Consider the following 23021-nt stretch of genomic DNA (forward strand, 5'->3'; position numbering starts at 1 on the left):
GAGTACAATTGTGATTTCTTGTGTGTGTTTTTTTTCATTATTATTAAAATGAGTTAACAAACTTGTGTTAAACTTGTGAATGATTGAGAGTAACAGAGAACAGCCAAAACGTGTATATAATACAGACTCCAGTGTGAGAAAGCAGCCGGTGACCTCTGACCCCCGGGGGTCACAGCTAGGCAGCTGCCACAAGAGGCTCTGTTCATCCCTAATGACAAAGAAATAGGAGTTTCCGTCATGCAGACACCCGCAGCTGTATGTTAATGTGAGCTCAGTCTGCGGGCTTTACTACAGAAAAAGTTTTATGGTATGAATTCAGCTCTGCTATTTTTAGCCAAGATATTATAAGAGACTTAATTCAGTTTGAATAACATTTTAGGCCAACAACCTAAACATATTTTTATGCTTTTGAAAAAAAGTCACCTGCTCACTAAGGCTGCATTTATTTGAACAGAAATACAGTAAAAATTGTGAAATATTATTACAATTTAAAATAGCCTAGCTGTTTTCCATTTGAATTTATTTTCAAATGTAATTTATTTCTGTGATCAAAGCTGAATTTTCAGCATCATTACTCCAGTCTTCAGTGTCACGTGATCCTTCAGAAATCTTTTGTAACATTATAAAATGTCTTTTCAGTCACTTTTGATCAATTTATTGCAACCATGCTGAATAAAAGTATTAATTCTCTTATATATATATATATATATATATATATATATAATTAAAAAATCTTACTAACCCCAAATTTTTGGTTTGGTATGGAATGGTAGTGTATATGCATAGCTTTTTCTTTTTTTTTTTGTGGGTAAATGGTTTAAAAACAATTTTAAACTTTATTTTGTTAATTCTATTAGAATAATTGTGCTTCATTTTGTTAATGACACCATAAAGCTTCTGAACGCTTTTGATGGAATGTTGCTATTTCCATTAACTTTTATAGTTTTTAAATGTTTGTTCTAGTTTATAATGTATGTAACACTAGAGAGATTAATTCACTCGCACAAACAGGACATTGAGAGTCATAATATCTCTTTAAAAGCTGCTATTCATTTGGTTTGTTCACTTTTACAAGCTGTCAGTATGATCACATTAAACTGCAGTTTGAATTGATAAGGTCTTGGATTTGCATATGGTTCAATGTTACGTTAAGTTCTTTTAATTTAACAATAGACTGTTCTGTTTATACTGGGCAGAAGTCAAGTAACATACTTTTAAGTACAGTGACTGTAGGAGAAAGGTTTCTTCATAACAAGCAGCGTAATTGATGTTGAATGAGATGTGTTACTTTATAATTGGAAGAGCAGAGAGAGAGGCTGAGGGTCTTCACAGGGGTCGTGGTGAGAAGTATGAACAGAAGGAGCAGAGATAATCACTGTGTGTGTGTGTGTTTGGGGGAAGGGGTTCAGGACGGGTAAGGACTGACATATGGAGTGTATAGTCTTTCAAAGCAACCAGCCCCCTTTATGGCCAACAAGCTGTGTCTGTCTGTCTGTCTGTCTGTCTGTGATTTGCTCGTGCTTTCTATCAAAAAAGATTTTTTAAACACAAAACAACAGGTTGATCATGTTTCTGGTGGTCTAAACATATACCAAAAACATCAAATCTGAAACTGTCACGTGTGTTGACAACAGTTACCTCACACTTCATGATACAGTCTTAAAAATAAAGCTTCTTTACTAGTATTTATGGTTCCATGAAGAAACTTAACATCCATGGAATCTTTCCATTCCACAAAATGTCCTTTTAAGAACATGAAAGGTTCTTTGGAGAACCAAAAATGGTTCTTCTGTGACATAACTGTGAAAACCCCTTTTGGAAACCCTTCATTTAAAAAAAAAAAAAAAATCTAAATTGTTTTGCCAAGTCTCTAGAGTCCTTCATTGTAATTCATTCAGTCAGATTTTTTCTTGTGTTTATTTATGGTAAGGATCAACATGTCACAGGAGCTGCGAATAGGACACATAACATAGAACATTCCTAGACGGATTACACAACCTTGACCAACTTCGCAATGCAGTTTTTTTATTATTTATATATGTTTCAAAATGTATTTGCACGCTGACGTCATAGCTTACAAATCTTGACGCGTTTTGGTAGCTGCGCGTTTCCGCCGCGTCCAGCACGTCAAACCCCCCTACAGCTAATTCACAAAAGACTCGCCGCCGTGCCGAGCGCTCTGATTGGCTGAGGCCCGAGCCACAGGAAGCGGCGCAGGGCTCGCTGATTGGCTGCCGTTCTCTTTGTGTGCGTGCAGCTGGCGTCTGGGCTGCATTTTGAATAGTCTCGTATTGGAAGGCGAAGGTGTCCATGGGCAGCACAGCAACAAAGGAGCCAGGATGGTGTTAGTGCACGTCGGATATCTGGTTCTTCCCGTCTTCGGTTCGGTCAGAAGTAGAGGTAATAGCGCCTTATTTACTGTCGCACTCGCACGCGCTCGCGTCTTTTCTCACGAGTGTATTAGAAACGCGCAGATGTGATCAAAGGCTGCTGGCCTGGCGGAGCGTCGCGTATTTCCCAACACAAATACGGAGCGATTTGCTCAGTGGCGTAACATTAAAGAAAATATCCATCATTTGGATACACCAGGAAGAGAGTGTGTTTTAGTTCACTGGATAAGTCGTTATCGGGTCACAATTTGGAAAACGCGTAGCACGTTCCTTAGCGCCGTCATCCTTTGTGTCAGAAGCCATATGTAGCAGGCTTTAATATAGAAATAACTCTAGGCGTTTATGCGTAGTCGTCTATTTGTCTCGCGTACAGCTCCTCAGTGGGGCGCGTCAAACTAAAACGCTCTTGTTACAAGCTTTCAGCGCGATGCGACGAACGCGAACCTTCGTATTATAAAGCAACAAAGTTGCACGTTTGCAGCGTCGACAGCTTTGGCGGCGTTTTAGCTGGTTGCAGTGTAGATAACGCGTTACGATCCGTTAAATTCCCTCACATCCGTTCCGCCGTGTGCGGTTTTGTTGATGAATAATTAAACATGGCTTCAGCAGTCAGTGTGCTGATGGGCAGCTGCAGTGCCACGAAATATCCTCAGCTGAACCTGCTCGCAATTTCAGCTTTTACAACACGAATGCATGGAAAAATTGGATCGTTTTAATGTCTAATCATCGATCGCAGCATGAAGTGTTTAATTCTGCTGTAATGGAGAGGAAAAACACCTGGATCTTAAATCACAGCTTAGCCAGCCATGTCTGGACAGAAAAAAAGGTGCATCCATGTACAGTATCTGTGCACGTCAATAATAATAATAATAGCAGAAATGCGCCGTTTTTAGCCGTTCTGCACCGCTATTCATAATCGTACCATGTTATGCATTTTATAGCCATGTTTCACCAGATGCATTCGTATATAAAATGTGCAATTAAATAATTATAGTGGTTTGTAATTCATTTTGTTGACACCAACAGAAGATAAGATGCATCCATACATAATAACATTAGATGCAATGCGATGCATTTTTGTAGCCATGTTGCACCAGCATGTGTATATAAAATTTGTGCAAATAAATAAATAATCGTCGGATATGCATTTTACTGTCACCAGCAGAAAGCAAATGCATTAATATATGTGCATTTGTTCAATAAATAATAATAGTAATATGAGGTGCATTTTGTAGCTCTACTACACCAGCACGAGTATTTAAAATGTGTGCAATTAAATAATTTAATAGTGTACAAATTTTACTGTCACCCATTATTACCAGCAAGTGCATCTTGTATGTAAATGTATATAAAATGTGAGCAATTAATTATAGTAGTATGAATTTTGCTGTAACAAGCAGAAGAGCAATGCATCAATATATTTGCGCAACAATAAGAATTCTAGTAATTTGAGGTGCATTTTGTAGCCACACTGCACCGACATCTGTATTAAAATATATGCTATTAAATAATATATTAGTGTATGATTTTTACTCACCAGCAGAAAACCAAATGCATTGATGTATGTGTGCAATAATAATAGTAATAATTTGAGGTGCATTTTGTAGCCATGCTCTAGCACCGATGGTTTCATTGATTGTGCTTGTATTTGTTTCTATTTTTTTCCTTGTTCCATAGTCTGGGGGCTGATTCTACATACCGCATTTTTTCAGAGCTCTGTTCCCTTCCATTGTGTATCTAACGATCACCCGCCGCTGCTGTGCTATAGCCTCTGCCTGCCCTGCATCTAGCTGTGTTGTGACTCCCTCTTCTCATTCCCTCTCTTTCCATCTGAAGACGACATTACAAACAAACTCTCACTCATCCAGTATATCCTCCTGTGTAACCGACTGCAGAATAACACTCTCTCTTCTCTAGAAGAATCCTCTTGTCTTCTTATTTTTAAATGGTCATTGTTGCTTTGACGAAAATAACAACTCATTGTAGCATTTAGCTTTTTTACGACTGTCATTGTGATTTGTCCCATTCTCAGTGTGGATAGACCAACATTTTTGCTGTAAATTTCTGTCAAGTGGATGCATTGGCCTCTCACTCGATCATAGCCGGGCTTGATCGACCCCTAAACACTGTCTCTGTCTTGTCTTCCGGGAAGGTGCGCTGTGCCGGTGGGATTTGCCACAGATTTGAACTCAGAAACTTACTAGAGAAGCTTGACGTCCATTTTTCTTTTCTAATTATGTATGTACAGTTGGGCTCGATAATATCTCCGTCGGTGACCCTTCGCTCTGTGGGTTTTTCCTCCCTAGGGTGACTCATTAATGATTTAATCAAATTAAACCTATACCGACTTCCTTAAAGGAATAGTTTGCAGGAAAAAAAAATTCTGTCAGCATTTACTCACCTTTATCAATGCCCATATGCTGTTATTTGTTTTGGTTAAAAAAATATTTTTGGAGGAGACTGAACAGAGCTCTAGAACAGGGAAAAAAGAACAAAACAGCTTTTAGTATCATTTTAACTACTTTAAAAAAAAATTTACAATAATTTGAATTAGCTTTATTTATTTATTTTTAAATAAAATAATAATAATAATAATGATGATAATAAATATACTTTTTTAATATTGCTATTTGGATTTAATTTTAGTTTGTTGCCAACTAACTGAAATAAATTGAAGTTTTTCATCTAATATTATTATTCTATATGATTTAGCTTTCTTAAGTAACAAAAATGGTTTTAATAGTTTTAGGGAACATTAATAACCCTGGTTTAAATGGCTCGTACACTATATTTCAAGTCTTCTGACATCTTACAAGTGAAGTTTCCGCAGAAACTCTGAAATCTCATTTGCATTCGGTGGTTTTGAAGGCCAAAAATGCAAGTGGTTCTGGTATGGAACTGAATGCAAGTTCTTCACACAAGCTTTTGGTCACTATAAGATGGCTGTTTAAGGAAAACATCTGTAGCAAAGATATGAAAAGGCATGTTTTGACAGCATATGGGTATAGAATGACATGAGTGACTGACTTCACATATAAAGTCAAGTATATAATGTTTTTTGTACACCCATTGTGGTATCATCTTCAAAGGTAGTGTATATATTGAGCTTTATTAATCCTCAAAGAGTAACACATGGAAACCATAGAAATGCTACTATTTCAAGACTGACAATATTAAAGGAATAATTCACCCAAAAATAAAAATTTGTTAAAAATGTACTTGCCCTCAGGACATCCCATAGATGAGTTTGCTGCTGCATCAGATTTGGAGAAATGTAGCATTACATCACTTGCTCAGCAATGGATCCTCTGCAGTGGATGGGTGCCGTCAGAATGAGAGTCTAAACAGCTGATAAAAACGTCACAAGTAATCCGCACCACTCCAGTCTGTTGATTAACGTCTTGTGAAGCGAAAAGCTGCATGTTTGTAAGAAACAAATCCATTATTAAAGCATTTTATCTTTAAACAAGTCTTTTATCCGTAATATTACTTTCTCCAGTAAAGAAGTTGTCTAGTCTGAATCAGGTGAGAAATATGCACAGATTAAACACCATTTACAAGCCAAAACGGTTCTAAACAAATGTGAGTGCATTCTGATGTGAGAACAGAACAAGGGATGGACTTTATCACTGGAGGAAGCATTATTATGGATTATGGCCAAAAGCAGTGTTTTAAAGCAAAAATGTCTTAATGGTTTGTTTCTTACAAATATAGAGCTTTTGGCTTCACAAGATGTTAACTGATGGAGTGGTGTGGATTATTGTGATATTTTTATGAGCTGTTTGGACTCTCATTCTGACGGCACCCATTTGCTGCAGAGCATCCATTGGTGAGTAAGTGTTAGAATGCTACATTTCTCCAAATTTGATGAAGAAAACAAACTCCTGTACATCTTGGATGGCCTGAGGATGAATAAATTGTCAGCGAATTTTCATTTTTGGGTGAACTGTTCCTTTAAAGATGACCTAAATAGTGACCTAAATTTTATTTAAGAAATACAGCCGTCTTCAGCTTGGAAGTAGTAAAATTACTCTGAAGAAACAGAAACAAGTATCAAAGCTTTAGTTTATGGCTCTTGACTGGCACACTGCACCTGACCGCCACTCAAACCGACCCTCATTCATTTGATTTACCCATGCTGCAAAGCCAGCATTAGCCTAGCGCTACCGGGCGGCGCTCCTAGCGCTGTGCGAGCGCGAATGTCATCCACTTTACAGGGATCACTAGAACTGCACTGTAGAAGTCCTCCTAGTATCGAAATGTCTCTATTTCTTTGGTTGTGGTTCTCTGCCTTCTGTTCCTGTACTAGGCTGTAATGCATGACCATGTTTATTGTTTTCCTCTTGATTTTGATTGTTTCTTTGTTTTGGAACATTGAACAGCAAACTCCAATGTATCTTTGTGTAGACATGTCCTGCTGTACTGACGTGTTGTAGCATACACATCTACCCATTGGATGCTGCTTCTGTTATGTTAACTTTATGGAGCATGGTTGGGCCTTGCCTTCGCTCTTTATTTGCATGGAATTATTATTATTATTACTATTATTATGATCACACAGTTCCACTCATACTAATTTTCCAATAAAGACTGTAGATTTTCCCCTAACCCTCAGTGTGCTCTCTGCTGATTTCCATGTGTCGTTCCCTCAAACCCCTCCCACTCCACTCTATGGCCTCTTTGGCCCCTCCCTCGAGTCATCTCTGCTCCTCCCACTTGCCAGAGTGAATCATGGGAATGTGCACTCACAAATATGGAGGCAAAGTAGTCACTTCAAGTCTCACACATCCCATCTGCATCTCACTATCTGACCTCCTGCATTAGCGTATCTCTCCTTCGTTCTCATTGTTTCTTCTGGAGAAACGGGTTTCGAGTAAAAATTGATACATAAAGTCAACATGAAGTCAGAAATGATTGAATTTACATGCTTAATGTGCATAATTTTGTTAGACTTTGGAATCCATCTTCTTTCTCTCCAATCATTTTGGTCAATTTTTGACAGACAAAACCTTTTTTTTTTGTATTAAATGTCTTGTTGCATTTGGAAATACAGTACCATTCAAAAGTTATGGGCAAGATATTGTTTTAAAGAAATTAATACTTTTATTCAGCAAGGATGCATTAAATTGATCAAAAGTGAAATTTTTGAAGACTTTTTGTTAGAGGATTTTCATTTCAAAAATGCTGTTCTTTTAAAACTTCTCATCCATCAAAGAAAATTATGAAGTAGCACAACTGTTTAACTGATAATAATAATAATAATAAATATTTCTTGAGCAGCAAATCAGCATATTAGAATGATTTCTGAAGGGATCATGTGACACTGAAGACCGGAGTAATGATGCTGAAAATTCAGATTTGTATCACAAAAATGATTTGCATTTTTAAATTCATAAAAATAAGAAACAGTTATTTGAAACTGTAATAACACTTCACAATTTTTAGTGTTTTTTTTGTTGTTTTTTTGCCCAAGATAAATGTGGCCTTGGTAAGCAGAAGAGACCTCTTTCAAAAACATTTTAAAAAAAAAAAAAATTTACCAACGCAAAGCTTTTGAACGGTCGAGTACATCGGATTATGAAATGAAAATTATCAATTGGCTTTCATGTTGATTGTCAGGTACCTCAGGTTTAATATGATTAGCTCAATCTAATGATGTTTATTCATACACATTTTTTGATGGTTTAAATGGATGACCAGTCATAAACGGAGAATCGATCTGTTCAGATACATGGTAATAATTATGCAAAAAGCTTGTGATTACAGAAACTGCAGGGAAAACTGGTCTGAATAAATGTAGATTAGTAATTAGTTAAAAGGATCATGGGATAGAAAGTCTTAGGCCGTAAGGGCAGGATAAAACGCATCTGAATGACGTTTATTCTCAACAGAACTCCTTCATTAAGCTCTGCTGCTTGACCTTCAGGTGATGACCTTTATTTCTAATGATGGAGGTCAGACAGTTTCCAGTCCATAAATGTCATAATCTCAGATAGAAGAGTTCATGGTTTACTAGAGACTCACAATGTGCAATATACTGAACGGCGAGTGCATCTCACTATTATTCACTGATCAATGTTTTTGCTCGGGTTTGTGAGGGAAGCAGAGGAACAGGATCATTAGAATTCAGAGCGCGTGAACTGCACGCTCCATACGTTTCTGCTGATCTAAGAGTTTTGCTTGAATTTCTGGAGCCCTGGGGAATATTTCCCGCTGAGAAAATCGCCGGTTTCTCCTCTGTTCTGTTCTCCAAAGGCACCATGAAATGAGACAATAACGATTCCATATCAACAGTTTCTGCACTTTTGCACTCGGAAAATTCCATCTTGTCCTCCAAGTGCGAGCGTGTTTCCATTTCCCCCGAGACCAGAGACTTCTAAGCATTTTGAAATTTTCTCGTGACCTTTTACAACACAACTTCGTCCTAATATTCACCTCAGGAAAAAAAAAAATGCAATTCAAAACCAAGTGTTTCATACAAAATACTGCTGGAAATGAGCGATGCTGAAAAATCAAGACTTCAGAATGTAGTAAAGTTGAAATGGAAATTCTATCGATTATTGTAGAACACCAAAGGTGGTATTTTGAAAAATGTCTTGTTTTGTCTATACAATGAAAGTCAAAGGTGTTCAATGGTGGTCCAAGTTTTGATTCAACGTTATTCATAATATCTTTTGTGTGTTCAGTAGAAGAAACATACAGTCATAGAACAACACAATGGCACAATGTTAGTTTGTGTGTGCTATTCTTTTAAGGCAGAGGTCAGATTCATGCTTTTTTGCCATCACCACTTTACCAATAGTGTTACACTCTTCATTCTGCATTACTCAAACACACATCTGAATGGCCAGACATTGTTTATACTTTTACATGTATTATTGCATTATTGTGGCTGTAACAAACTTCTCTACATAAGGAGGGATGATTGAATCAGTCATTTTCTGCATATTAAGCTGGGCTACAAGAAATTATTTTAACATAAATGACACACTTCAGTTTTAACATCTTTAATAGACTTGACTTACCATATTTTTGGACTAACATTTAGCAATATAGTCGTCATCACAAATACCACCCTAAAAATTTAGGGTGTTTATTTTGCTACTTGTCAAACATATAGATGAATGCATTTTAAATATTGATTTGGAATATTTTATGCGAGAAGAAATATTTAGGCCTACTGTTAAAATGTTTTGGGTCGATTAATATATATATATATATATATATATATATATATATATATATATATATATATATATATATATATATATATATATATATATATATATATATATATTTACATTTTAACAGTAGGCCTAAATATTTCTTATTTCTTCTCATAAAATATTCCAAATCAATATTTAAATGCATTCATATATATATATATATATATATATATATATATATATATATATATATATATATATATATATATATATATATATATATATTTTTTTTTTTTAAGAAAATACTTTTTTTTTTTTTTTTTTTCAGCAGGATGCACTGAATTGATCTGAAGTGACAGTAAAGACATTTATAATCTTATAAATGATTTCTATTTCAAATAAAAGCTGTTCTTTTCTGTTCATCAAAGAATCCTGAAAAAAAAATGTATCTCAGTTTTAACACTAATATTATCAATGTTGAGCAGCAAATCAGTATATTAGAATGATTTCTGAAGGATCATGTGACACTGAAGACTGGAGTAATGATGCTGAAAATTCAGATTTGATCACAGAAATAAATTACATTTTACAATATTCAAGTAGAAAAGAGCCATTTTAAATAGTAATATTATTTCAGATTTTACTGTATTTTGATCAAATAAATGCAGTGTTGGTGAGCAAAAGAGACTCGCTGGAGAAATGTAAATCTTACAGACCTTTTGGACAGTCATGTGTGTATATATATAGCCATGCCAGTTTCATTTCTTTTTCTGTACATATTGCAATTTTACAGTTTAAAAAGCATCTGACCACAAAATTACACAAACCACACTAAAGTGTTCCAAAAATGTTTAATAATAAAATTCTATAAAGATATGGCATCACCAAAGCAGGATTATGTTAGTAAGTAGCAAACTTTTAAACTTACTCTGTTATTTTTTATTAAGTGTGTGTGGTTCAGGTATGCCCCATGTTGTGGGGGCATAATGTCCCCAAAAGGATAGTAATACCCCAAATTTTTGATCTTGTGGGGACATTGTTTTGTTTTTTTGTCCCCATGAGGAAAACAGAAATCATGCTACATATGCAGAAACGTTTCTGTAAGAGTTGTGTTTAGGGGACATTTTAGGGTTGGGAGATAGAATATACAGTATATACATAAAAATCATTATGTACTGTATATGGAAAGACCCATAAAACATGGAAACCGTGTGTGTACTGGTATATATGGTTTATGAGATCACAAATGTGTATAATAACATGGGTACTACAACGTAAACATGGTTTATGAGGACACTTCCTGTGTCCCTGTGAAACAAAAGGCTTAAAAAAACATACAAAAGGGTGTTTTATGAAATTCAAAAATTGCCAGTAGTTTCCTGTAAGGTGTAGGGTCGGTGTAGGGCAATAGCACATACAGTTTGTACAGTATAAAAACCATTACGCCTGTGGAGAGTCCCTGTAAACCACAAATACCAGACTGTGTGTGTGTGAGAGCTGGACAGCTGAACGGCTGAAATAGAAGTTTGAAGAGCAGCTGTCAAACAGTCCCTCCCTCCCTCCCCCTCCAGTTCTCTCTCCTTCCCCTCCCCCTCCTCAATCCCATCATTCCCTCCCCCTCTGTATGTCCCTGAAACCCCCCACCCCTCCATCTGTCTGTGTTATGTCCGTCACTGAATCCGTGTGACTGCTGAATCAGCCGGGTCCACTCTCATGAACACCTGTCATTAGGGCCAAACCACCTTTTGGAACCAAGTGTATTACTGTGAATGTGTGAGACTTCTGCTTCATTAGCCACTGTAGGCAAATAACTAGAAAAATAACAGTGCAGTAAACAGTAAATCGTTTTTTTCTCATAATCATGACTTAAGTCATAACTTAGTCTTAAAATCAATTTTGACCTTTAAAGTCATTTCTTCTTTTTGTCATAATTTCAACTTATAATTATGACTTGCTAGGTCATAACTTTGACTTTTTGTCTCATAATTTTGACTTAATTTCATAATTTCAACTTCGTGTGTCATAATTTTGATTTATAATTATGACTTGCTAGGTAATAACTTCAATTTAGTATGTCATAACTTTGACCTTTTTATCTCATAATGTTTTTTTTTTTTTTGTCTGAATTTCTCATAATTTTGATTAAGTGTTATAATTTCAACTTTATCCCATAGTTAGGATTTGTCATAATTTGAATTTTGACTAATCTCATCATTTTATTTTTTCTTTGCATACATGGCGGAAATAGGCTTCTTAATTTCTGTTAAAAATAAGATGGATACATTCCCTCTTAAACAAGCTCTCCAGCCTGACAGCATTAGGTCTAGTATATTTCGTTTGTAAAAACACACAACTAATCCTGAGGGAACGGGATCAGTTAGATCTGTGGTAATCCAGATAAAGAACGAGTCCTACCTGCCTTAACGCGGGCCGTTAGATCCAGCAGGTGTGTCAGCGTAAGAATCGTCAGCTGGCTTCAGTTAAATAACAACAGGTAATATTCTCAAATGCAGGACATCAATCAGAACGGCCTCTGGTTCTGCTTCTGCTTCATCTCTTCAATAAGATAATACACCACATCACTAACACTTACAAACATTTACTATGGTAAACCCTTTCTATTAAATTGCCATTACTCCAGATATTATTTCTACTATATTACATTAGTAAAAAATTACATTGAATTTAATGTTCAATGTAACCCTAATTAGTTTTTAGAATTTATTTATTTACTGTTATTTTTATAATATTACAGTATTATATGCTGTTTTTATTTAACAATTATTTTTTAAAAATATTTTTCATTATTTTCATTTTAATTTAGTTTATTTTCATGTTTTATTGATGACTAACAAGTTTTTCTGTAGTAACAATAACGGCAGTAAATGTGGTATTTTTGCAGAAACTATTGTTGAAATTTAAGTGATATTTTAATGTTAATTTAGAATGGAATATTAACGTACTATTTACTGAATGCTGTGAATTTTATGCTGTATACTGCATACTGTTAAAAAAAAAAAATGAAAAAACATTTAATTTGCTTGTTTCCTGGATCAGGCTAAATATGTGAAACCTTTTTACATTTTAAAAAGCCGTGTACTACAATGGATGTCACATAATGTCATCATGTTAGATAAATGGCATCCAGTTATTATCTTAGAAATAAATGTTTATTTTGCATATTGAGCACAGCATTCTGGACCATAGCCTTAGTCATCTTCACACGTTGTTGCTGATCTCTGATGGGTTATTGCTTGTCCCGTACAGGAGCACACTTTAGCAGGCACCAGCATAGTCATGCTACCTCCTGCCGCCATTTTCACCTGGCTGCTACGGCAACACCGCTGCCTGCTGAGTTCCCGCCCCCTCCCCTCGCCCCGCCTCAGTACCAGGAAGTCCCGCCCCCTTTCCTACCTCAGGCCTTACAGCAGCAATACCTCATCCAGCAACAGCTACTGCAGCGCAGGTAAAAAAAAAAAAAATTAATTTAAAAAAAAAAAACACGTGCACATTCAGTTATATGAAATGTATCTTTCTTTAAGGTAAAAGACAAAATATAAATAACACACACATTGTATTATAAATACACACACACTGTAAAGTGCTTTAGGTGTACAGCAATACACAAAGCGCTATATAAATGCATCATTCATTCATTCAAAATAAGGAGAAACGAACAAAACAATTAATAAATAAAAGGTCCATTCTATTCCTCATACTGTCGCCTCTCTTCAGACGCACACAGGAGCGAGTCCCGCTGAACACTCATCGGTTACGCCCAGGATATGAATATGCTCCGCCCCTCCATGTCCCTCAGCCAATCCCACAGCAGCCCAGATACCTGGCAGAAGGCACTGATTGGTGAGTTCTGCAAAATCATATGCATACAAAGCAGCAGGAAACTATCCCGCCCCCACCCTTAGTTACTGTCACTCACTCGGACAAACAAACGGACCTGCTAACTGACTTACAATTAGTGCTGTCAAACGATTAATCGCATCCAAAATAAAAGTCTTTTGTTTACACAATGTGTGTGTACTGTGTATTTATGTATATATAAATACATGCATATGCATATATATATATATATATATATATATGAAAAATGTTTAAATATACACTGAACACAATTATAAACGCAACACTTTTGTTTTTGCCCCCATTTTTCATGAGCTGAACTCAAAGATCTAAGACTTTTTCTATGTACACAAAAGGCCTATTTCTCTCAAATATTGTTCACAAATCTGTCTAAATCTGTGTTATGCCGAGTTCACACTGCACGATTTTCAAACTCGTCGGATCACTGTTGTTGTCACACTGCGTGACTATCTGGGGTAGCATTCAGTCGCTGCTGTGTTCACACTGCACGATGGATCGGCGACAGGGGCTTTCACATTGCACGATTTCACAATAGGAAGAATCGCCGACAACTCTGTCTGATCCGCATACTACGTTTCACAACAAAACACACGCGAGAAGTGATAAGGAAATAACGCTAGAACCTGTGTGCATCAGCCTGTTGTTCTCGAGCGAGACTGGAAGTATTAAAAATATATAGCGCGCAAATTGTCTGTGCGCTGATTTCCAGCTACAAAAACAGATTATGCAGGAGGGAGATGCAGGGAACAGGGATTGTGTTCTGCAAAGAGTGGTAAATAATAATTTTGCAGTAACTGTTATGCTGATGTTGCGGCTGGTCAAGCGTTTGTTCTTGTTTCTGTATGATATAATTGTACATATTAAAATACTGATATGGTCTATAACTCCTCACCGAACTTCCCTCTGCCCTGTATCTTTGTCTCTCATTGGCTGAAGGTCATCGCCGATGTAGTTTTCAGTCAGAAATCATTGCACACAGAGTGATTGTGAATCGCCAACAGCTTCAGATATTTAGCATGTCAAATATTTCACAGGCGTCGGCGACGTGTCGGCGACTCCCTCAGATCGCCTCTTTGATAATTCACACTGCGTGATTGTCACTCTCGTGAACAAGCTCCGATTTGCCTCCGATTTCGGGCATTTGTCTGCGATTTATCAAAACCTGTCAGCGAGTGAAAAATCGGGCTAAAATCGTGCAGTGTGAACTCGGCATTAGTGAGCACTTCTCCTTTGCCGAGATACTCCATCCACCTCACAGGTGTGGCATATCAAGATGCTGATTAGACAGCATGATTATTGCACAAGTGTGCCTTAGGCTGGCCACAATAAAAGGCCACTCTAAAATGTGCAGTTTTGTCACGCAGCACAATGCCACAGATGTCACAAGTTTTGAGGGAGCGTGCAATTGGCATGCTGACTGCAGGAATGTCCACCAGAGCTGTTTCCTGTGAATTGAATGTTCATTTCTCTACCATAAGCCGTCTCCAAAGGTGTTTCAGAGAATTTGGCAGTACATCCAACCGGCCTCACAACCACAGACCACGTGTAACCACACCAGCCCAGGACCTCCACATCCAGCATCTTCACCTCCAAGATCGTCTGAAACCAGCCACCCGGACAGCTGCTGCAACAATCGGTTTGCATAACCAAAGAATTTCTGCACAAACTGTCAGAAACAGTCTCAGGGAAGCTCATCTGCATGCTCGTCGTCCTCATCGGGGTCTCGACCTGACAGCATATGTTATGGACAATGAACACAGGTGCATTTTATTGATGGCTTTTTGAATGCACAGAGATACCGTGACGAGATCCTGAGGCCCATTTTTGTGCCATTCATCCACGACCATCACCTCATGTTGCAGCATGATAATGCACGGCCCCATGTTGCAAGGATCTTTACACAATTCCTGGAAGCTGAAATCATCCCAGTTCTTGCATGGCCAGCATACTCACCGGACATGTCACCCATTGAGCATGTTTGGGATGCTCTGGATCGGCGTATACGACAGCGTGTTCCAGTTCCTGCCAATATCCAGCAACTTCACACAGCCATTGAAGAGGAGTGGACCACCACTCCACAGGCCACAATCAACAACCTGATCAACTCTATGCGAAGGAGATGTGTTGCACTGCGTGAGGCAAATGGTGGTCACACCAGATACTAACTGGTTTTCGGACCCCCCCAATACAGTAAAACTGCACATTTTAGAGTGGCCTTTTATTGTGGCCAGCCTAAGGCACACCTGTGCAATAATCATGCGGTCTAATCAGCATCTTGATATGCCACACCTGTGAGGTGGATGGAGTATCTCGGCAAAGAAGCGCTCACTAACACAGATTTAGACAGATTTGTGAACAATATTTGAGAGAAATAGGCCTTTAGTGTACATAGAAAAAGTCTTAAATCTTTGAGTTCAGCTCATGAAAAATGGGGGCAAAAACAAGTGTTGCGTTTATAATTTTGTTCAGTGTACTTGTGTATATAATATAAATTATATGAATATTAATATAAATACATGCAATATATATATATTGAAAATATTTACATGTTAGCACTGATTCACTAACTTTAACGTTTTAGCAAGAGATAACTTGCTGAAGCACAAGATGACATTAACGTTCTGCTTGAGCAGATGTAACTGTAACTTAATGAGAGTATGACAACCAGAAGATCAACGTTTTCTTCTTCATTGGGATTGGGGTCGAATGCTTTGGGACATTTTGCTCTGTTTTGGTTGGGTTTAGGAAATGGAATAAAATAAATTTCATTGCACATCCTCTCAGTATACCTGGAATCAGTGTTACAAGGACCCCAGGTACATTGTTTTACCCTTTTTGTAGCATAAACACCATCGATCTGATGCAAGCTTTGGATCTTCCGATGTTTCTCTATGACGCTAAAACATAAAGATGTCCGAGTTCCCTTCCGTTTTTTTTTTTTCTGAATTTCTTATAAACTCTGCCATTGCTAGCTAGAAACTTGTAATTGCAAGTTTACATCTCACAATTTTGACCTTTTTCTTCAGAATTCTGAGTTTACATCTCGCAATTTTAACTTTCTTTTTTTTTTTCTTGGATTTCTAAGTTTACATCTTACAATTCTGACTTTTTTTCTTCAGAATTCTCAGTTTACATCTTAGAATTCCAAGAAAAGAGACAAAATTTCAAGTTAACATCTCAGTTCTGTTTTTTTGTTTTGTTTTGTTTACAATCTTTTTTGGAACAAAAAAAAAGTAAAATTGCACCTTTTTTATTCTGACTTTTTTCTCGCAATTGTGAGTTCATATTTTGCAATCCAAAAAAATTTCTCATATTTTTTTTTTTTTTTCTCAGAATTGTGAGAAGTCACAATTAAATTTTATTTATTTTTTCATTTTTTATTCTATAGCAGAAGTAAGCTTCCATAGCAAATAAACTTCCTTGACATTTAGGAATAATCTTCATGGTCAAAATTTGAAAAAAAAACAATACATAAATTCTCTGCTGCTGATGTTGTTTTAAAATTGCTTTTAATAAAATGGAAATGTGTGCTTTTAGGGACCTAAGCGTGGACGCAGGAGTGCCGCATCAGTATCCTCTGCAGCAGATCCCTCAACCCTACCAGCATTACCTGGCCTCTCCCAGAATGCACCACCTCCCCAGGAACACCTCCTCCACCCAAGTGGTAAGTGTGTGTTTATACATACATGCATACATACACACATATATATATATATATATATATATATATATATATATATATATATATGTGTATATATGTATGTGTGTGTATATATGAAACATTACTTATGTTTTATTTATAGAGTTTTATTTCTTTATAAGTCTTTTATAATAAGTGCAAGTGTTGAATGTGGTCCTCAATGTTTAAGTCATGTATGCTGTGTTTTCTGTAGGTTGTCCATGAGATAAGGAATTATCCATATCCACAGCTCCACCTGCTGGCGCTGCAGAGCTTGAGTCCCAGCAGACACTCATCTGCTGTTCGAGAGAGTTATGAGGTAAAACACACATACAGATGAACAGTAACTCGCATACATTCATGCTTTGCTCTGTTTAATTCTGAATCTGTGATGGTGTGCAGGAGCTGCTACAGCTGGAGGATCGATTGGGAAGCGTCAGCCGAGGGGCCATACAGACCACCATAGAGAGATTCACCTTCCCCCACAAATACAAGAAGGTACATGCACAAACTGTTCACATTCACACTTTCATTTTCATGTCCAACCTACAGTTTTCTGCTGCTTACACACTTGTGTCTGTGTTTGTGTGTGTAGCGGAAGCCACTGGATCTGAAGTTATGTGTGAGCGAGGAAGAGTCGGATGTGGATGAGAAATGCACCATTTGCCTCTCCATGCTGGAGGATGGAGAAGATGTCAGGTAGTATATAATAAAGACAGATGAAACTTTACACTGCCATTCAAAAGTATGGGTCAGAAAGAATTTTTTTTTTTTTTTATGTTTTTGAAAAGTCTGTTCTGCTCACCAAGGCTGCATTTATTTGATCAAAAATACAGTAAAATCAGTTTATTACAATTTAATATAACAGTTTTCCATTTGAGTATATTGTAAAATGTAATTTATTTTGCTGAATTTTCAGCATCATTACTTCAGTGTCTTCAGTGTCACATGATCCTTCAGAAATATATACTGATATACTGATTTGCTGCTCAAGAAACATTTCTGATTATTATTATCAATGCTGAAAACAGTTGTGCTGTTTCATGTTTTTTTTTGGAAACCATGATCAAAATCTTTTTTCTTTTTTCTTTTTTTTTTAAATTTTTTGTGGCATTATAAATGTCTTTTCTGTCACTTTTAATCAATTTATTGCATCCTTCCTAAAGAAAATTAATTAATTAATTAATTTATTTGTGTATGTTTTGTTTGTTTGTTTTAAAATCTTACTGACCCCAAACTTTTGAACAAAATTGTTACACCAAGAGGTTCAGGAGTTGATGAGTAGATGATAATTAATTGCATGAAAATGTGTTTTTAAATTATTGAAATATTAACTTAAAACCACAGGAGGTACAAAGTTTGCATCCTTAAACTACACAAGAAATGCTACAAAGTAACATTTATATACTGTTATAGTATTTTTTTTTTAAATATATTTTGAATAGCCTTTTAATTTTGTATTTTCAGTTTTTCGTTTTAGTTTTAGTAATTTTGTCATGTACATTTGACTCTTTTTTTTCATATTTCATTTGACCTTTAATTAATTGATATCTCAGTTTTAGCAACTTTAGAACTTCAATTTGAACTTTTTCAAGTTAAATTTTTCATCTAACTTTTTTTTTTTTTTAAGTTTATTTCAATAGTTTTGTTTTTAACCTTAATTTTAACAATTTACAAAGGAATATTCTTTGTGGATTTTTTTTTTTTTTTTTTCTTGGAAAAAGTCAGTTTGACCTAAAACTGTTACATTTTTATCTAATATTTATCTTTTACTTTAATAAACTATTCTTATTCATAAAATAATTCTAATTAATAAAAACTATTCTTAATAGCTTGAGGTTTATTTAACGATAACAATGCAAAATACAGGATGCCCATTACTAAACCCAACAAGAACAGAGCATGTCAAAATACAAAATGCAATATGCTAATGCAGTTCTACTCATCCCAATAAACCATTTCTCTCTCTCTGTTTTCAGGCGGTTACCCTGTATGCATTTGTTCCATCAGGCGTGTGTGGATCAGTGGTTGGCCACCAGTAGGAAGTGTCCCATCTGCAGAGTGGACATCCAAACACAGCTCACCCCCGAGAGCTGAAACACACCCGGCGAAATAACACATTAACAAATAACTCGCACACACACATGCTCTATTTCACTCTTATACATCCACAGACATTTCCATCTATATACACACACACACACTGTATATTACCTACACATGATGAGCCATCCAACACACTAAACACACACTCACACGCTTTACTGAGCCAATGACAATAACTGACACTACACACTCACACACACACGTGCTGGTAGAAACTAAAGGGTCTGTCGCGAGGAGTGATTCTGTCTGTAGGGAAATGGTGTGTGTCCGTAGCATATGTGTGTGTATTTGTGCAATTCCTTAAGCCATGAACTTTACTAAAGACCCTCAGCTTGCATACAATACACACACTCACACACACACACACACACACACACACACACACACTTACACACTAAATATAATATATACACGATGGCGGATAAGACACTGTCAAATCTAGCTGCTGGAGTGTGTGTGTGTGTGTGTGTGTGTCCACTGTATTTCTGATCTGCAATACTGCTTTAGTCTTACACACTGGAGCTACTTCAGCTTGCGTTTGTGCGCTTGTTCACCATTTTGGTGCGCGTATGTGTGTTAATATTTTCATGGGTTAGTGGTGCACGACGGTGCATGTAGAGAAGCCAAAAAAGAACACGCAACAAGAAGAAAAAAACACAAAAGCAACTCATTTCCGAGAAAGCAGGAGGAGGGCTGTTGTCTTACAAAAAATAAAGTAGGCGGAGAATGTTGTGATTGGTGGATTCGTGTAGATAGGCGCAGTAGTAGTTGCATGCATCTGTGCTTGGATTGTTGTTTCAAGGTACACCTGGAAGTGTGCGTGCGCGCGCGAATGCATGGATGTGTATTAGCTCCTTTAAGCTGTGACGATCCGTAACATTATCAGACTCATGTAGCGTGTGCGTGTGTGTGTGTGCACGAGAGAGACCCTGCCATGACCTTTGACCCTAAATGCCTACTGAAAAAAGCACATGTGAGCATAGCTAAAGTGCCCGGCCTCACTCTGGTGCTGCGCTGCCATGGTTACTGTATTTATTATTGGTATTTAAACATGCAGTGTTTGGAGGGGGCGGGGCTTGTGTGTGTCCAACCGTGTTCTTGTGTGACAGGTCTCCCCTCGTGGTTGCTATGCTGGTTGCTATGCTGTATTGCTAGAACTACAATGTAGAATGTCGTGTGATAGAGGACCATCCGCCAACAGCACATAAGCAGGTCAAAACGGATGAGCACGATGCAGGGATTATTCATATTTGGCCCGAAACATACGCAGGTAGTTTTCTGTTTCAGCTCAAATTTCGTGAATCTTGCTGAGCAAGTTAAAGTTGACATGTTTACAGCTAACTACACAAACAATAGCACATCCGGTTTAATGGTGCAGAAGTCTGAACACTGGCACCCTCTTGAGCACTGAAGTTTGCAAAAATGCACATTATGCAATGCGTATGTTTCTGGCTTTAGTTGTTTATAGGATTAATCACTTTAGTTGTTTGTTTAATTTTAACAACTTGCAACAAGGGTATTTTTTATATTTTTTATATAGATAGTTTTTTTCCCCCAAAATGTCTGGTTCAATTTTGCTTGATATGTAAATTTGGCATTTTCTCTTACTGTCTGTTTCAGGGTGTGTTCAAAATCTAGCAATCTACCCTATATAAGCAGTTAACTATGGAAGCTTGTTGCCACTTTGGAATAAAAATAGTAATTGCGACTTTTTATCTTATTTAGACATTTTTCACACAACTCTGACAAAAAACTCAGGAATTGTGGGAAATAAAGTCAAAATTGTGAGAGAAAGTGCAATTACTTGTTTTATTATTTATTCCTTGCAGAAGCAAACAAAAAAATGTAAACAGAGATATAAACTCAGAATTCAGAGAAAAAAGTCAATTGCAATATATAAACTCGGAATTGTGAGAGAAAATCATAAATCATATGATTTGCCCGCATTCTCCACCAATTTTCAAATTAAAAATTCTGAAATTGCCTTCTCTATAAAGCATACTTTTTATTTTTGTTCTATTTTGCTTCATTTGACCTAAAAGTAGATTTTAAAAACATTTCAGTTAAAAAAAAAAAAAAATCTATATTCATTTCAGCCATTGAGCTGCACTTTTGCCTGCGCGTTGGCTCCTCCCCCTGGTGTTCTGTGTGCTGATTGGCGGATGATGGCTCGTGTTGATCGTTTACACAGGGTTATGTCCGTTGAAATGCCTTAAGTATTTAACAATCATAATTTATTACTAACTGTAGATATCGTGGGTACGTATTTAATTTTGTATAGTTTCATTTTTTTGCAATGGAATCATATTTTATTTATTTAGAAATAACATAAAATGATTAAAACTCTTACCTCATGTTTGAGTTGGTTTGCGGGAATGCTTCGCATGCGGTTGGTCGTGTTCGTGTGTGTTTCTCCCTTTGGTGCTGTGACCTTACTGACATTCCGCTTGCTGATTGGTCAGACACGGCAGCGGAGTGGGAGTATTATGGGTTTTGATTCGCTGTCCTGTTTGCACTCTTAGTTTTCCAAGGCCACCCTCTCACTGGCATCATTTACCACTCTGGCGACCTTTGCAACACAATCTTTCTCTCTTTCTCTACTCCTCTCTCTGGAAGTCTTTCTTACATTGTCAATGTTTACATGATCTTTACCTCTCTCATCTCATGTCTGTCTATAGTGTCTCTTTCTCTGTTTAACAGTTTTATTCTTGTTAATGTTTACATCCTCTACTTGCTTTCTCTTTTGTCATGGGTTTTTTTTTCTTTAACAGTCTTAAATTATTGTTTACATTCTCTCACTTTCTAAGGGTGTGTTTGAAATCTAGTGAGCCACCCTACATAGGTAGTTACCTTCTAAGGCAGCATACTAACTGAAAAGAAACCTTATAAGTGACTGATTTCAAACAAAGTACATAGACATCAACAAATATACAGTACACGAGATCCAATTTCACATACACTGGAAAAAATAATGGGTGTAGAAATTTTCACAAGGGAAAAAAACAGCAAGTGGCACGTAGAATTAAACATGAAATATTTAAGGAAAAAACTGGAATATTCATTTGTTGTAAAGCATACTTAAATGTAAGTAATGTAAAGGGTCAATAATATGCATTATTTATATATATATATTTTTTACAGTGTTTCATATTAACATATTGCTAAGCTAACAAAGCTCTACGGTTAAAAATATGTAGTATGCGCACATATTGGTTAAAATGGTCCACTGTTTTTAATCAATATATTTGGCCACTGAATGGAGTATAGTTATGATTTTGCCCGCATTCTCCACCAGCTATTGTGACCGAGCTTGTCGCAATGCGTTCTGGGATTGATATCTCTGTTAAATATATATATGTAATCTTAGTCACTGCATAGGACACATTGCATATTCTGTTGTCTAGTCTAAGTAGGAGGCTCGCTAGATTTTGGAACAAGCTCTTTTTTTCTTTTTTTTTCGCAATCTCTTATTCCTTGTGCCTATTTCTGTTTCATCTCTGTTATTGTCAGTCAGCGCTTTCAGACTGTCTCCAGGGCATGTGAATCCTCTTTCGTCCTAGTTTATTTTGCCAGTCTCTCTCTCTGTCTCTCTCTCTCTCTCTCTTTCTCCCTGTCTCATGGCAGGGTCAGGACTAACAGAGTATGATAAAGCACAACAGATTTAAAATGCATGTTTTTCTCAGGTTTCAATATATACATGACTAAATAGAAATATACAGCTACATAGAGAAAATAAAGACTAGTGCAGATGTTCTACTAATGATATTAGAAGATTGATTTTTTTGCTGCTGCTTGCATTTG

The 23021-nt window shown here is 36.6% G+C and overlaps 1 protein-coding gene across 3 annotated transcripts; it reads left to right on the top strand.

The window, feature by feature from the left end:
- The first annotated feature begins 2200 nt into the window (after nt 1-2200).
- ark2ca (arkadia (RNF111) C-terminal like ring finger ubiquitin ligase 2Ca) lies at nt 2201-22684 on the top strand. Of its 3 annotated transcripts, none has more exons than XM_058758410.1 (8): nt 2201-2400; nt 12824-13022; nt 13256-13417; nt 16973-17099; nt 17329-17433; nt 17517-17612; nt 17710-17813; nt 19094-22684. In XM_058758410.1, exons 1-8 carry the CDS (start codon nt 2340-2342, stop codon nt 19209-19211), a joined length of 972 nt encoding a protein of 323 aa, XP_058614393.1. In that variant the 5' UTR covers nt 2201-2339; the 3' UTR covers nt 19212-22684. The 3 variants fall into 3 exon arrangements, 2 of the variants coding, with proteins under 2 accessions (XP_058614393.1, XP_058614391.1); XM_058758408.1 differs by having other exon boundaries at nt 13292-13417; XR_009267957.1 differs by lacking the exons at nt 12824-13022; nt 13256-13417; nt 16973-17099; ... (2 more) ...; nt 17710-17813; nt 19094-22684 and adding an exon at nt 4068-8122 and having other exon boundaries at nt 2260-2400.
- Nucleotides 22685-23021: the final 337 nt, after the last annotated feature.

Source organism: Onychostoma macrolepis, chromosome 21 (genome assembly GCF_012432095.1).
Source record: "Onychostoma macrolepis isolate SWU-2019 chromosome 21, ASM1243209v1, whole genome shotgun sequence".
NCBI classification, from domain to species: domain Eukaryota; kingdom Metazoa; phylum Chordata; class Actinopteri; order Cypriniformes; family Cyprinidae; genus Onychostoma; species Onychostoma macrolepis.